The sequence below is a fragment of the Mytilus californianus genome, unplaced genomic scaffold, assembly GCF_021869535.1.
Source record: "Mytilus californianus isolate M0D057914Y unplaced genomic scaffold, xbMytCali1.0.p SCAF_4, whole genome shotgun sequence".
NCBI classification, from domain to species: Eukaryota; Metazoa; Mollusca; class Bivalvia; order Mytilida; family Mytilidae; genus Mytilus; species Mytilus californianus.
This window is the reverse complement of record NW_026262690.1, coordinates 66,723,649-66,741,128: the sequence shown is the minus strand read 5'-3', so window position 1 is coordinate 66,741,128 and position 17,480 is coordinate 66,723,649. Positions and strand designations below refer to the sequence as shown.

General features: G+C 31.7%; 2 protein-coding genes across 14 annotated transcripts in view; both read right to left on the bottom strand.

Annotated features, from left to right (window-relative positions):
• LOC127738388 (protein O-mannosyl-transferase TMTC4-like) overlaps positions 1-5,289 on the bottom strand; it is a 28,216-nt gene extending 22,927 nt beyond the window's left edge. Inside the window, exons 1-2 of one of the 2 annotated variants that reach the window (XM_052249618.1) lie at positions 5,245-5,289; positions 97-123 (exon numbers count right to left, since the gene is read on the bottom strand). The gene's annotated coding sequence lies outside the window, so the exon portion shown is untranslated. The remainder of the gene's footprint in view (positions 1-96; positions 124-5,244) is intronic. The other variant, XM_052249619.1, reaches the window with a different exon arrangement.
• A 6,608-nt stretch (positions 5,290-11,897) lies between these two features.
• The window catches only part of LOC127738386 (malignant fibrous histiocytoma-amplified sequence 1 homolog), a 33,072-nt gene continuing 27,489 nt past the window's right edge, over positions 11,898-17,480 (bottom strand). For 8 of the 12 annotated variants that reach the window (XM_052249608.1, XM_052249612.1, XM_052249614.1 and 5 more), the window contains one exon: positions 11,898-13,932. In XM_052249608.1, the coding sequence (XP_052105568.1) occupies positions 13,484-13,932 (449 nt within the window). In that variant the 3' untranslated portion in view covers positions 11,898-13,483. The remainder of the gene's footprint in view (positions 13,933-17,480) is intronic. The other 4 variants (XM_052249617.1, XM_052249616.1, XM_052249615.1 and 1 more) reach the window with 4 other exon arrangements.

Below are 17,480 nucleotides of genomic sequence, written 5' to 3'. Positions count from 1 at the left end.
GGTAAGGATTGTACACCTGAGAGCACTTACAAGACCTGAGGAATGGTGGGACAAAAATAGTCATAAAATGTATTATTTTAAGAAAATAATACTTACATCTACTCAGTTCCCCCTGTTGGTCTCCTGTAAAATACATAATTTTGAAAAATCCTATTGACAGCATTAACAAAAGATATGATCTATATCTCGACACTGACACCACAGATAATAGGTGAATCAAAGGTGCAATTGTTACTGGTTATCTATTTACAGTCAACAATTATTATCTATAAAGACATGATTATCAAGTTGTTTTAACCACAAGTCATCTAACTCTATCTACAAATAAAACTTTAGTTTTCTAGGACTTTTAAAAACAAGAATTTCATTGAGAGAGAAATGCAATGGTTTTGTTTTATAGAACTGTAAACTGGACATGCTTATCTGGCACTTATCTTAGAATAACAGACTGAATACCAATAACCCTTTTCATACATGCTTGTGTGATCGAATGTAAAGTGCATCATAACTATTTGACCAAAATCAATGTAATATACATGTATTTTGAGTACAGACAAACCTTGGGGCCTAGAAATTTTAGTCTTGCAGCACCTAGATATACAAATTTCAATTGCATTTTGTTTTGCAGAAAGTTAAACATTTTCCTTGATCTTGATGGATCTTTTTTTTATTCATTAAACAGATTAAAGGTGCTAAAATTAACTAAAAGTAAATTGGCTAAAATATAAATGATGTGTGCAAAGAAAGAATACAAAAAGTCATAATTTTTAAAAGAATTTGACGAATAATTGTCCTGAAGACATATTAATAGTTGTCTTTTTTTCACTGAGGAAAGGAGATAAGCAACCAGTACAAACTTTCAAGTGTTTCTTTTCTTTTCATTGCATGATGTATTGTAAGAGGTCCAATTGGTTCTGCATGCAAAATATAAAAAAAATTGTTTAACGTTACTGTATGACTGAAAATATCTTCTTGTGATAATGCAGTGAAAAATATTTTAACATCCGAAACTCAAATGAAAGCAAATTGTTTTATTAATTTCAAACTTTCTACCTTTTTTGCACCCCATTTCAGACGTTACAAAGATTATTTTCTCCTATCACCCAATACACTGGTATGTCCTGTGAACAAAGGCTGAGGTAATGCATGATTGATTGATGTCAGTCAATGAAAACCTACTGGTATAAGATTCTTCACCCGTGTGAGTTGGTACATGTACATTTTGTACATTTGCAAGTCTGAAATTACCTTTTGAATTTCTGTGATTTATATTAAATCAAAGCATAATAGTTCATACCAATTTACAATGTAACAAAACAAAATCAATTTATAGCATACATTGTATATAGATATAAGAAGATGTGGTATGAGTGCCAATGAGACAACTCTCCATCCAAGTCAAAATTTATAAAAGTAAACCATTATAGGTCAAAGTACGGTCTTCAACACGGAGCCTTGGCTCACACCCAACAACAAGCTATAAAGGGCCCCAAAAATTACTAGTGTAAAACCAATAAAACGGGAAAATCAACAGTCTAATCTATATAAAAAACCAGAAACGAGAAACACTTATGAACCACATCAACAAACGACAACTACTGAACATCAGATTCCTGACTTAGGACAGGTGTAAACAAATGCAGCGGGTTTAAACGTTTTAATGGTACCAAACCTTCACCTTTTTTCTGAAACAATAGTGTAGCATCACAACATAGAAAGACACACTATAAAATATCAACTGAAATAGCTTAACTCAATCAAAGGACATATTAACACCAGTGAACATACACTGAACAAATAAATTTGACCTATGATACAATGTAAATACAAAATAAATAAACTAAGGGAAGAATAATAAAAGTAACATGTTATACCGCTATGAAATGTTAAACAATTTAAGAAAAACAATATGCTCGAACAAAAATATCAGCCATTTGCAATTACTTTAAACACAGGTAAATGAAAATAATTTTGTTGTTAGGTATACGTGTACAGTTCAAATAGAGAAAGGAAATATTTTTACAAAATAAATAATTTTGATGTTCATAGTACGAAGTGAAAATTTATAGTAATACACTTATCAAAGCTGGTATATAGACCAGATATAACCCTGAATAACATTAAATAACAAAAAAGCATTACAATTAGTATCAACAGGTCAAATAAACAAGAAAGTAAAATTTGAGAGTACTCGCAGTTACTGACAGCTAGTTAAAAGCCAAACACAATTAATAATAAAAAATCATGCATCAGACACTAAAATCAACTAAAACACATCCCAGGGATTTAGTACTTTAACGTCATGGACAGTCAAAGAAGACATGACTTGTGCAATGCCAAAAATAAATGTAACGACAGGCAGTAGGATAGTTAGTTTAACCTCTTTATAGATCAAAATGAACGTGGGAGTGTCTTTATGCATCCCGTTTGAAAAGAATACAAATTTAGTTATGCTTTAATTTGCTGATGACAAAATCGATATTAGTGCTAAATTAGCATACTTTCCTTTTTCGTTACAGAAAAAGGCTTTAAAATATAGTATAGTAATGCGTAACTACTGCGATTATTATATCTGCATAGTCTGGATTACATTTGTATCTGAATCTTGAAAATTTTTCTTAACCAATTCTATATTTTTATGAACAAAATTTTTCATACCGGTATGCAAAATTTCATTTTTGCATTGATTCAGTACATTGATGTTCCCAGAAAAATTTCAACTTTTAGCAACTATAGGTCACCTTACCGCCTTGATTAATGCGCAAAACCCATATCATATAAAATGCTATAAATGCCCTGACATGAAATGACAAAATGTAAAACAATTCAAATGAGAAAACCAAAGGCCTAATTAATATGTAAAACAATGAAGAAAAAAAAATATGATAAACAGCAACTAACAAGAACCACTGAATTACAGGCTCCTGATTTTGGAGACGCATATAGAGAATGTCGCAGAGTAAAACATGTTTGTAAGCACTTAAACCTCACTTTAACCTGGGACAGTGGTGTAAAAGATCAAACTATAAAAATCATGTTTTTGTCCCTTTAACTTTAAAAAAAAATATTGACTTGACCTTCACTTTTCTTTTTGAATCAAAGCTTATGAGTTACACAGATAATCAGATCTAATCCTCATAAAAGACTCTTTTTTTACAAAAAAAAACTTCTCAATTTGATTTGAAATTGATGGTTTTCAGCTTAAAGTCATTTATTCATAAAATTAAACAATGAATATTATATGCACTAAGATTTTCAAAATAAAAAAAAAAAACATTTTGCTTTATTTGATAAATGCTGGGGTTTATAGATGAATTGATTATTTATCTTAATCAGTTAGCAGAAGAAGCCTGATGAAAAAGTAACAGCTCTGGCTTGGTAAGTAATTAGCACAGAAACACCTGTTCATTGGTTAAAACTTGTCATACCACTCTCATGTACTTGCCAATCTATATCCAACTGATGACATTATGAACACCCACTGTCAGGGTTTACCTGGCATTGAACAGAGATTAAAAGTGTAAATTATCAAACAAAACCTAAGGAGAATCCAGACATTATGTATGGTCACTTGTATACAATACTATACTATAGTGTATGTATGTAAATAAAATGCTCCACAGGGTGCAGCTTTAAATGACTGCAGAGGTCTTACCTTAGACACAACATTCAAGCTTGATACAGCCCAGAATTTGGATTGCGATTTAATATTTGACACATCATAGGTTTCTGACACAGAATGAATGTCTAAGAACTTAAAATTTTGAAATAAGACATTTACCTATTATGGTCCAATATCCAAAATCTAAATACATGGCAAGATTCATCACATCAAATTCAATTTTTGATGAAATCAAACAAAGTTTAATTTTGGACCCTTTAGACCTCAATGTGGACCATATAATTAAATGTACTGCCAAAAATCCAAAATCTAAACACACAGTCAGATTCAGCATATAAAAGAATAAAAAAACATAAATGCATATGCAGCATATCAGATTTTATGTTTGCAGTTGCTGCAACAAATATCCATATTTATCACACACATATTTATGTTTGATAAAACCCAATTATAAGGTAATTTTATTGATTTACAAAAAAATCATGCATTCCTGTGATTATCACAACATAATTTTATTTCAGAGATTCACAATGGAAATTACTGCTGACTGGGATCGATATATATATATAGTCCTTGTCTTTACATGAACTTAGTGGGAAATGTATGTGTTGGCTGGATTGTATTGATTGCTTTAGACAATATATGTCTTCTCAACACTAGGTGATTTAAAGAGTTAAACATATAGCTGAGTGAATAGTGTCAAATAATGTGTTTGTATATTTTACTATCTTTAGTAGTGATGAAAAAAAATGAATCTCAAAATTCAAAAATGAGTTGTCCCAGGTAAGGGTTTGGCGCCAGCAGACTTGTTCAACCCCACCACATTCTATATGTGCCTGTCCTAAGTCAGGAGCATGAAGTTCAGTGCCTGTCATTCAGGTTCGTGTCTGTCATATTTGTTTTTCGTAAATTGTTTTGTCATAAATTAGGCCGTTAGTTTTCCCAATTGAATTGTTTTATATTTTTCATGTCAGGGCCTTTTGTAGTCGATTACAAATGTATATGGTTTGGTGTTTTCATTGTTAAGGCCATACGGTTGCGTTTAATTGCTTACATCCACTTCATTTGAACTTTGGTGGATAGTTGTCTCATTGACATTTCATACCACATCTCCTTATTTTTATATTATTTTTCTGAAACTAAAAATGAAAATTATTCATGGAAGAAGAGTTTGTTTGATTTGTACCACACTGACAGACCTTAAAACACATGATGGTCGATGAATTCTTTTCAAGTTTTTGTTCCTTTGCAGGATTTTTTTAAACATCTTAAAGGAGCTTGCAATTTACAGCAAATTTGTATACGAGGAGCATACGACTTCGTGCATCTGATTAACAAAGAGTAACCGTGGTTTTGAGGGCTCATTAGGTATCACCTGTCTCATTTTATTTATCATTTGCTGCCAGGCCTTAAAATTTTCAAGTTACACAGGGTTTTCTGTACACAGAATAAATTTTGTAGTGTAAACACAGCTGTTTGTCAATGATAAACTTTAATAGACCTGCTGTGCGTTGGTATAACTTATTAGATTTTATTCTAGTCAGTTCAAAATAGAACAACCTGATCATTTAATAGAACATCATATTTTTATATAACTGATTTTAGCTACTATGTTTATGTACCTTGGAAATAGAAATGTCAAAACTCGTTTCTTAGTGGCCGCAAGTATCATCGAAAAATGTAAAACCGTGCGTGCAGACCCCGAGCACCAAGAACGCAACATCTTTTACGTTACTTTGCAAAAAAGTAATGTATTGAAATAGAAATTTAGCCTGTTTTAAAAACTAAGCAAGGGTCATTTACTATAATTACCCTTTGACTTTGATGGGAAACAGACAGATCAGTCACGTTTCGTTTGTCAGTTTTTAGGCATTGCTTACGACATTGAAAATAAGAAAATAAATATTGTCACCCCGATATGGTTTATAAAACAGCTTCTGCTTCTGTCGTTAGGTGGCTGCCATCATTTCTGATTATTCTGCCACATATAATCAAACAACGGTGTGTACATACGCTTAGATACAAGGAGTATTTTTTTTAATTTTCAAAATTAATTATCATCTGAGACTGAGCTATTCCGAAACGGTTCTCTAATTTATTAATTTTAAGAGAAAAGCCTGTGACCTAATTTAATGTTTTATAACATCACATTTGAAACTTTAAGCCTATCATGAAAAATGAAATAAACACTTTATAAATTTCGTGCGTCCATAGCGTGTTTCTGGATTGACCTTTATCGTGAACGCTCGAAACCTACGGCATATTTGAAAGCAAGGGATGCGTAAATATGCTGCAAATGTCAAGAGCTTTACGACCAAAAGGACATGAACAGAAAGCCAAATAAGAACAAATATAATAGTCTCATGTATCAGTAAAAACAAAATAAAGCAAAGATTTCTAACAAACGGTGCAGCCTATAATTATTGGGCTAATCTCAGATTAAATAAAATGTTTTGACTTATTTAAACATTTTTTTTCTAAAAAGAAATATACATATATAATGTTAAATCGGGGAAAAAGTCTTGCTGAATCCAGATTTTTTTTAAAAATTTGATTCATGACTTAAACATAAAAAAAATGCACATAAAAATATGTAAAAATGAAAAACGATTACATTTTACATTAAAACGATTAAATTTGACATTAAAACGATTAAATTTTACGTTTCCATTTTTTTTTATTGTTATCCAGTCCGAAAATGAAAAACGAATACTCATGAATACTCCTTAAATTGTATATACAAGGGAAAATAGCAAAAGCTTGACTGTCCTGATATCCACAAGGCTTCTTTTTCGGTTGTTTTGGTAAACAAAACGTTAAGATCATGCAGATTACACGTTGTTTGCCCACGTCTGGCATCTTAGACAAATGTAATACCCGTCATAAAAGCCAAAGAGTGCATTACAGTTTTTATAATACGCACACGTATTACAAAAATGTTTAAAATCAACAATATTTACACAATTCAATATCTGGTTTGAATGAGTTGAGAGAGAACACTTGGTTTGTATATGATCTCTGAAGCTGTAAAATATAGTTGACTGTACTGCAGCTGTTGGTAGTACCTTCCACTGGATGATGATGTGTGGAAAAAATACCATTTATAATATATGTCCTTTGTAGTTCGTATATGTCTATATGTATTTGGATAATTTTGTCTTGATCTTCTATCCGTTGGTATCAGTATTTCAGATGGTATGACAATGAGATTATTAATAACTTTTCAACTTATTTTACTTAGATTTAAGGCGGCGTTCCACCACTGTATGTTACTGGAACTGACATGGAAGTACGGATATTGTTTTAATTAAATTTCTTGTTACAAAACATAGGAAATCCTTTTATAGTTTTGGTTCTTTTCGGTTATATCTTAATCGTTTGTATTATGTTTTTGATTTTAAAACATTTTGGTCTCGAGTATCATTGCATAGAAAATAATTGTTGGTGCAGTAAGATTGGTACCATGTAAAGGTATTGCTAAATATCTACCGTGCAGTGTTTGTTATTTCTTTTGTTCGTTTTGCATCACTTGTGTGAAAAGCTATATTAAAGTTTAGGTCTTACTATTGCTTGGTATGGTCTGGTTTTGATGTATGTGTTGGATATTTTCAGAATTCTTTTAATCAATCCTAAGATTGTTATATTGTCAAAAAGTAATTCTTGGTTATATAGTAACGCCTATACTGTATATTTACCAAATGTAACGGTTTCAAGCATGCGGTTAATTATATGAGATGTTCAATTAGCCAATCTGCCTCCCACCTTGCTGCAGCATCTAGATCTTATTGTAGCTTATTTCAGTTTTCTTGAGATTTGATTTACCAATATATAATACTGTCATCAACAAATAGTCTGAATTTGCTGTGTGTTAGATATTCTTAAAAAAATCATTTACCTTTTTATTCTTAAAGTGTTGGTAAGCGCAAATGAATACTATTCCTCAAATTGTCACAGTCTAGTTGCTATCATTTACATAAACAGGCGAAGCTTTTCTAAATATATTAGCACATGTTTTATGTAGGATAGGGGGTGCCGAAAGATTTTACTACAGGAGGTAAATAACTGAGACAATGCGATGAATACAGCTATTTGCGCTGCTTTTTACCTCTAAATGACTGAACCACATGAGTGTTTGCTTTCTCCAAAATATAAACAGCAAAGACCCCCTGAACTCGACCTTGTTCTGGTATTTATTCCAAATTTCTCAAGAAGCAAACCTTCTAAACTAGAAGAAAAATAGTACGCAAAACGCAAATCTGATCATAATCAAATCTTCCACTAGCTCTGTTAGATATTTTGTCACTCGTGTAAGCAATACAAGTGAAAGATCAGATTTAAATCAGATTGGCCAAACGGTAACAGAAAACATAGGACTCAAAACGGCACTTTCCTAGACAAAAAATAGGTAAATTATGTTGTAACGGTACAGTTCTTAACTAAAAGTGAAAAATGTACACTAGTTGTTCATCTAAATAAACTTACACTATGAATAACTATAGAATTACTTGTTACAACTATCAAAATACAAAAGTGACAATAGTTTATGACTTGAGAAGATAATTTTACTATCATTGCACACATTTGCAACAAATGCCATGGGAACTGACCGTAGGCACAAAGTGTAAGAGGACATGTTTTAAGTTTCAGTAAATTGAAAAATTCGAGATTGATTTTATAGAACTGTCATCATTCCGTAATACTATAAATATACCACATCTCCTTATTTTAATATTATATACCTGACTTTTAAACTGAACATGCATGCACTATTTGTCACTGGACGTTAAAAATAAGCAACCAACAGTCAATCAATTAAAACTCGTGTTAAATAAGGGTAAAACCATTTGATTTGGGCGGGATTTGAATATAATTTGGTGGCCTGGTAAGAACTGAAAAAATAGGCATGCTTAGCGACAGATTAAAATTAATGATAAATCCGCAAAAAATCTCCTGTCCCCTCCCCCTCCCCAGAATACCAAATAGTCGTACCCTTACTGTTATTGTCCGTGTAGCTCTTATTTCTATCCAGCTTATCGTCCCTGAATGCATTTCCTATGGCTTCCATACCATAAAAACGTTTATCACTCAGCTCATATTCTATTAGATCTGCATTCTTAAATTTATAGTGTCATTTAGACTAAACGACGCCATGTTTGTTATGTGCCTCTGTCGTCTAAACTACCTATTTAAAAGGAAGAGGTAGAAGACAGCCAGAAGATCTTTCCAATGCAAAAAAAAAACAGAAATGGACCTCCTCTGGGTCACTACAGAAGAACAAAAAAACACGCCTCTGTTTTTCTATAGCTCTGCTGGGGGCAAAGTCGTACAAATAATTTTATTTGAATACTGTAACAGATTTCACAAGAGATGAGTCAATTGATATCGTTTTTGGGATTTTCACTTTACATAAGGCTTTCATCAGTGCGCCTGTAACTCATGTACCCATGAGTTGAACAATCTGGTAATGGACCCATTTTACAGCACAGGATTTAGGAATAAAAGGATACAGATTTTTAAGTGCTATTTTGGAGTAACTTATGAAATATCTAAAATTACTTGATAAAATTTTCAACAAAAAATGACCTTAAACTCTTCTAACAATTAAATGGTCGGCTCAAAAGTCCAATTCTTTCTAAAAAGACGAATTAAGAAAGTAAACACATTTTTTTTTCTAACAGTAAGAGAAAATGCTTATTCTATAAGCAAGGTATGCCGATTCAAGCAATATGTACCAGTATATGTTCAAGTGTTGGTGTTGTTTGACATAGATACTATGATATGGAGATCTTCAGAACTGAGGCTACACCTTTGACTTTTCTCATCCCTATACTACTTCCACTGAAGAAAATATCTTTATCGATCGTATTCCGATGACATTTTACTGCTCTTATAGCAGATTTGTTTTTCTAATGTTAAGAATCGCAGCTTATGACTCAACTTCATCCAGAATCAACAAAATCATAAAAATATGCAGAAATTTAAATGACATCTTCCCTATGAACCCAGTTTTTTTTCTAAATGTACTCCTGAAATGTATCCATCTTTACTCATTCTTACTAAATTCAATTCTGAGCACGTGTTCATTAATATATGCATACTTTCAACTACAAAATCCTCCTACAACAGTAATATTACAAAGCAGAACGACTGAACTATGCGGTCGCTATAACGACTCTTGAAATGATTGATCAACTTACTTGAGTCATTTGAACTCTGTCATAGATCATAAGTGTCAGATATTGCCCATTAATTCTTCATTGAGTTATTGTCCTTTCATGATGATTTTTACCAAAAATTGGCCATTGTTGCAGATGCAGGTGATCGACACAGGCTCTTTAGAGCCTCTGATTTATTCTACCACTGACTGGCCACCGTCATCAGGTTAATGCATCAGTCACATTGATTTTTCATGTCAGCACAGAAGTGCTGACTGCTGGGCTCGTTATACATGCACTCGGGGAAGAAACGTCCATCATCAGTGGGCCATTAGTTTCAGAGGAGAAGATGTTTGAAAGCTATTAGGCATAAACGCAAAAAGAATCGTAAAAATCGTAATTAAAGGGCAATAACTCCAATAAGGAGTCGTCTGACGATTTCGGCTATATTGATCTAATTGTAGATCTTGTCTTGGTTATCATTTTTCTTAACTGAAGTTTCTCTGTAACTATTATAGTTTTTAAAATAATAGGCAAATGAAAAAATGGTAAAATTTGACATTGAAGGGCAATAACTCCTAAAAGAATTCGTCTAACAGTTTTGACATACATGGACAGCAGGTAGATCTCAACATTCTGAACATTTCTGACCCTGCCAGATTTTCTCTATTTATAACGGTATCCAAAATAGTAGACTTAACTTTCATTTTACGCCAATGTTCTATTTTTAGCAATGTCGCGGACTATGTTGGTTGGCAGGCGGGGTCATCGGACCCTTTTTTTAAACTAGATAACCCACAAGTTTGAGCTTTTTTAAAAGCTGTGGACTGCGTAGCTCTATCCTAATTTAAGGTAACACGTGTGCATGTGGTTGTTGATTTAGTATTGGAAATGTGGTATTTTTAGATATTGATTGATATAAAATGGATGTCTTAGAAATGGAATATCAATTTTTGTATATATATTAAGATAAACTTTTCTAAAATTTTAAACTGGCTGTTCAGTGTTGTACGTTATACACCCATGCTTCGATTTACTTGTTGGAATTTAAAACATTTACAAAACACGACTCTCGGTGTGTGCCTCTCTGGAGGTGTGCCCAGATTGGCAGAAGTTATAAAATACAGATAATGCATTTTTGTAAACATTCTATAGGAACATTGTTTAGCTAAACAAATCGTGCATATTACAGATTAACAAAGCAAATAAACAGGTGTTAAAAAATTTATATTTCAATATTGAATTTCAGTGTGCAATATTTGCATAATAAAACGAACATGAACTTATAACACTTGATCGGAACTGAAATACACATAGTTAATTTTCCGGCATTTGATGTCTTATCCTGAGACGAGAAAAGTCTGTAATTCTTTATCTCATTTAAGCCAATAGCTGTTGCTGTATCTCAGCCGAATCATAAAGCCACCAATCAGAATCTTTATGTGATAAGTAATTATTTCAAGATGGCGTGTATATCGACTGAAACTAATAGCTCCGCACCGTGATGCGAAGCAAAAAATTATTGTGGCCAAGTTTGGTTAAATTTAGCCCAGAAGTTTCAGAGGAGAAGATATTTGTAAAAGTTAACGACGACGACGGACGCCAATTGATGAGAAAAGCCCACTAGGCCTATTTGCCAGGTGAGCAAAAAAAAAGTCGAAATGATGCGGTCATTTTCTTTTCACAAAATTTTGCACTCCGGTTTTACTGGCAACATTTTTCGGTATTTTAGGTTTTCAATCTCTTCAACTTCGTGTTACACTAGGACTTGAACTGTTTTGACCCAAGCGCCACTGGCGAGTCTTATGTAGTTGAACTGCACGTCTGGTTAACAAATGATAAGCTTGGTATCTCTGTGGAGTTTTCATATGTAACTTTCAGGGTACAAATAAACATAAATATATCCTGTTACTTTGGTATTGTTTGGTAAATCTAGCGTGAATTGTTTAAAAATATTGTTTGTGTAGTACGAGGTTTGTCTGAATTTTGATGTTCGTTTAAGTACTGTTTTACGTTCTACCTTTTTAGTTTTATATCCAATATATCTCATGTTTGAAGTTTGAATTGTCTATAGTTTTGTAATTCCTTAAAAAAAATAAAGAAATAAAAAAAGAATAAAACAATGTAACAGATTATTTTAATACTTTCACTAGACTGTAACAACAATTTTATAACGAATCACCATAATTTATAAACATGAAAATAGACAAAACATTCAAATATCAGCAGAAACGTTTGGCATGAATTGAAAGATGAAATCTAGAGTTATCCATCTAGATTAAGCGTATTTCGGATGTCTCATTTTGTAACCCAAATATGTGCAGTATTTTTTCCTTATATGTATTTTAAAATTATACGTGCCCTATTTTTTTTTAACTTAAACTAGAAAGTCAATTGTCAGTGACAAAAGTGACAAAACAATGGAATACGTTTTTATGTTAGTCTAAATTATTCACATTTATTCATTTTATTACTATTACTAAATACTTATAAATATCCTACGTTTTTGGCAATAGGCAAGCAATTTTGTCTTATATACCATTCTGTCTATTCAGATTATTGTCTCATACGTACATATTAATGATTTTTTTAATGCTTTTGATATTGGATGATCATTTTTTTATGACGAAATGCTACATGCATGCATTTATAAGTGCATCAAATCGTGTTTCATTCAACCACTGAACATTTATAAATAAAAGAGCAAAAATTAAAATCTGAGGGAAATAAAATTGAAATATTTTGCTCGTAATATTGGGAATACACTAAATATGTAGTTTTATTTGTCAACACACAGCAATTAAATTGCATTCAATTATATTCTATTATACAATAGATAACATTGTTAACAACTTAACCAGTGCAAACATAACAATGTGCTTTATCACTACAGTTTTGCTACATACGCTTATCTAAAATCTACAGATTCCTTTTAATATTCAGCATAAAAAAGAAAACTCTGGTCACTAAACCACAGTCGAAACCATGTCTTTTAGATTGCTTAATGTTCAAAACCAACAACTATGAAAATCTACAAAATTTGAAGAAAGCTTATTTTCATTGACTTAGGATATTAAGCGCTGAAACCATTCAAGTCATTTTTAATATAAAACAGCAAGTTCTTAATATGACGATTCGGAAATAGTCTTACTTGTGCATCATCATATAAAAAGTTTAAATGACAAATCCGAACGCATGCAAGAACAAAATACAACTTTACAAGCATATGATTCAAGGCTGCAGTAAATTATCTATATATAGTTGGATTTCTATGTGCTCTTTATTTGCTACTCCGAAAATCTATGAAACACTAATAAAATCTATGTAATTTCACAAAAATGCACAAGAGTGGCCTTCCTATGACGTCATAACTACATTCATCATAGTAATTAATACCTGTCCAGTGTAATTCGTTCTTTCGAAAGGGTGATTACTTTCTTCAGTCCGATGATTTGGCAAAATATTCACAAGAATTGATCAAAGCGGACTTGGATTTCCAATGTATGACAAACAATCATAAAATGATTAAATTGAACTTTTACTGTTATGATAAAGCTGATTTTCACAAATAACAAAAAATGTAATAATTTACAGTGTGGTGTTTACGGAATTTGATATTCAACCAAAACAATGAAAAATATTGATTTTTCGAATGACCTGATAGTATTATACGAATTAGTTCATTCTACAGCTATATTTTTTTAATCTAACGCGATATATTAGTTTGTGGACTTGTCTGCGTATATTCGTCATATCCATATGTACCAGGCGGAATGTCGTCATCATTGTCACATGCGTCATTATTTACATCTTGTTCAATGTCTACCTCGTCCAAATCAGACAGATCTTGATAAGCAGAATTCGATGGAGTATCTATATTGTTATGCATCGTTTCTATGGGAAAGCCATTTTGTCTTGGTTCCTCCATGTTTTCTCCATCATCATCTGCTTCCGGTGAAGTGAATTTAGATTGAAGAAGTTGAAGTTGTGACAAATCTGGTATAGGAAGCATTGCACCTCGGCTGCGCCGTCCAGATGGTGATGGTGTTGTGTATTGTCTGTTTTCTTGGTCAATGAGATCAGCTAGAGACTTCTGGTCTGCAACAGCAGCTCTTCTTTTCTGTCTTTGTTTGATTATTTCTTTTAAGACATCATCTGTAAATAAGGTACTCACTTTTGATATATAATAACACAGTTATTATTCTAAATCAGCACAGGTCAAACAGTTTCAGCTGTACTCAATGTGAACGTGCAATACGCAAACAGTCTTATAAGTTGTAATATTTGATAAAGAAGAAATGTAACATAATGGTTGTAAAAGGGGTATATATGTTTTTATGATTATCATGAAAAAATATTGTATTATCTTTTATTTTTAATTTTTTGTTTGTTTAAATAAAACATTAGTTTCTGGACACGGTGTTTATTGATTTCAAACGAAAGTTGTTAATTGAAAATCTCAAATCATGCCATGAAATTCTAAAATCATATTTTTCTTCTGATTTCACAAACGTTTCCAATCATAAAACAAAATAAGTAAAATAGTAATTCATTGTTAAAATTAATTTGCATACAATCCATTTTTATGGTTATTCGGAGACAGGAAACGGAATTTTAATAAAATTAGTTTTGTTCACGCACTTTCAAATCTCTCACATAAAAACACACCAGGATCGTTTGCATTCTTCATAAATAAATATATTATGTTTGATTTAGAAATATACACCCTTAGGTTAGATATAAATGGACTATATACAACATAATTTCATGTTTACGGGTGAGAGAGGAGCAGCAAGAGACGTTTATCTTATTCTTAAGCCTCTCTTTCAAATCTCACTCGGACTGAGTCCACGATACATCTTCTCGTCTGACATAAATAAATCATAGATCTTCAGAATGACAATTCCTGTTTCTGTTGGTTTACTTCGATATCTTTTAATATTGCCCTATTGGAGTTTGCAGTTATTTACTAATCTAAACACCATAATTATCCCCGGTTACAAATGTTTAGGTTTGTTTTCGTATTTATATATCCCCAGTAACAAATGTTTAGGTTGGTTTTCGTATTTATATATCCCCAGTAACAAATGTTTAGGTTTGTTTTCGTATTCATATATCCCCGGTAACAAGTGTTTAGGTTTGTTTTCGTGTTTATATATCCCCGGTAACAAATGTTTATGTTTGTTTTCGTATTTATATATCCCCGGTAACAAGTGTTTAGGTTTGTTTTCGTATTTATATATCCCCGGTAACAAATGTTTAGGTTTATTTTCGTATTTACATATCCCCGGTAACAAATGTTTAGGTTTGTTTTCGTATTTATATATCCCCGGTAACAAATGTTTAGGTTTGATCGTTCCCGATGAAAGTCCGTAAATCCAGAAAAAGAGTTTCGGACGCACGAAAGTTATCAAGTCTTATTTTCATCATAAATTATAGAATTAATCATAAACATGTTCAAAACACTATGCTTTCTCTGGAGAGTATAATGCTAACGACAATAACATAACACTAAACAACAATATAGCAATTATTATTGAAACATCTTTAAGTTAGTGATTGATTCAAGTACACACATCAGAATAGTCCATCAGTTCTACTTTTTTCAAAAACCACGTTTGAAAGTTTATAATTTAAAAATGACAGCGACTTTTGCTTTTTATTGAAAGGAAATTTTATTCACAATTCAACTTTCCGCAACTTTTAATAAATTATTATTTTAGCATAACACGCTTGGTTATACAAAACCAAACTTTCTAAGAAATGTTCTCACACAATTTTATAACACATTAATCGAAAGTTATACAGTGAAGAAATTTTACAAAAAAATATTTGCTATTTTTATTAAGTTGCCAAGATTTCCAGAAACATTGACTAAATTTGCTGGGCTAATACAACTTAAATGTGTTACTTCAATCAAACTTTAAACATGCTGTAAATCAAACATACAGAATAATATGGAACGCCACAGCTGTCTTATGTGGAACTCTGATATTACTTTATGTTGTTTTATTATTACTTGATGATATTTTGTCTTTACTTAATATGGTTTTGACATTACGTAATGATGTTTTGATATAACTCAATATGGAATAGTCATTACTTAATGATATTTCGATATTACACGATATGGTTTCGTATTGACTTGATATAGTTTTGTCATTACTCAATATGGTTTTGTCATTACTCGATGTGGTTTCACCATTATTTAATGTGGTTGTGTCTTTAGTCAATGTGGTTTTAACATTACTTGATGTGAATGTGACTTAACGTTATGTAGTTGTTTCATTACATGATGTGGTTTTGTTATTTCGTAATGATGATTTGCCTATTCTTTATATGATTTTAACATTACGCAATGATGTTTCAAAATTTGACGATTTTACACTACATGATGTGTTTGTTTCATTATTTGATGTGGTCCTGTCATTCTTTGATGTGGTTATCCCATTACTTGATGAGGTAAAACCACGTGACCAATTCGGAAAAAAATATGTTCTATTTTTAAACAGATTTCAATATATCGTTTGTTTAATGTGCTTTGGATGGGTATTGCTATCCATTGAGTTAAAGTTCAAATTAAAGTTCGAGTGATTGTTCAGAGTTATTTGGTATGAAAAAGGGGAACGGCAGACAATGATAAGAAAAAAAGTATTAAAAAGTTTACAGTATTTGGGACATAATTGGGATATCCCCAAACCACTTGGTCCTGATGTTTTTATCCTAAGTTCTCAATCGGAAGCAGTATTTTTGTAATAAATTTGTAAAATATTCCACGGAACCATGTGTCTCGCCTGATATTGCTGCTGTAAGTGTAAAGGCGTCATGTTGATCGTCTGTACATTTATCTATACATTTATCGGTAAAAAAAAAATTAAAAAAAAAATGTTTTTCTGTAGATGCTTTTTCTTGAAATTGAGGAATAACTCCTATACAAGTTTTAAAACACTTCATGGACATGGAGGTTTACAAATTTATCATGTCAAAACAGTTTAATTCGGTTTTATTTAACTAAAACAGAACTGTATGGTTTTCAACAATGAGTAAAACCCATACCCTATAGTAAGCTATAAAAGGTCCCGAAATGAAAAATGTAAAAAACTAGAAACCTAACGATCTATAGATAGATACATAGATACTTTATTCTCTAAAAAACTAAATACAAGTTTGCAGAGAAACATACAATATAAATACAGGTACAATATATAGTCGAGGTAAACAAATACAGTATGATATTCTAAAAGTACAAAATTATGATGGCATACATGTTTAGTAACATGTATAATGAAAGGTTAAACTCAATAGAAATAAAAAAAAAATGGAGATGTAGACGCCGACGCCACTATCGACGACGAAATATAGGTTTGTTGTGTCTCACTGTCGTTACATTGATGCCGCAGGCTCGACACAAATCAAAAGACTTGAACTTTATTGTTAACAAATGAAAAACTTCAAATCAACTCACACTAAAGTTACAGGGAAGCGGGGGGAGGGGGGCTCGGACTAAGCGACAAAGCATCAATACTATGAAATAAGAATTTTCCGATTTTTTTTTAGCGTAAATGATCATTTGAACTTATACGAATATCAATTTCTTTATGTACCTGCCCCAAGTCAGGAGCATGAAGTTCAATTGTTGTCGTTGTATAAATATGTGTCATTTTTTTTTGTAAATTGTTTATTTATAAATAAGACCATTTGTT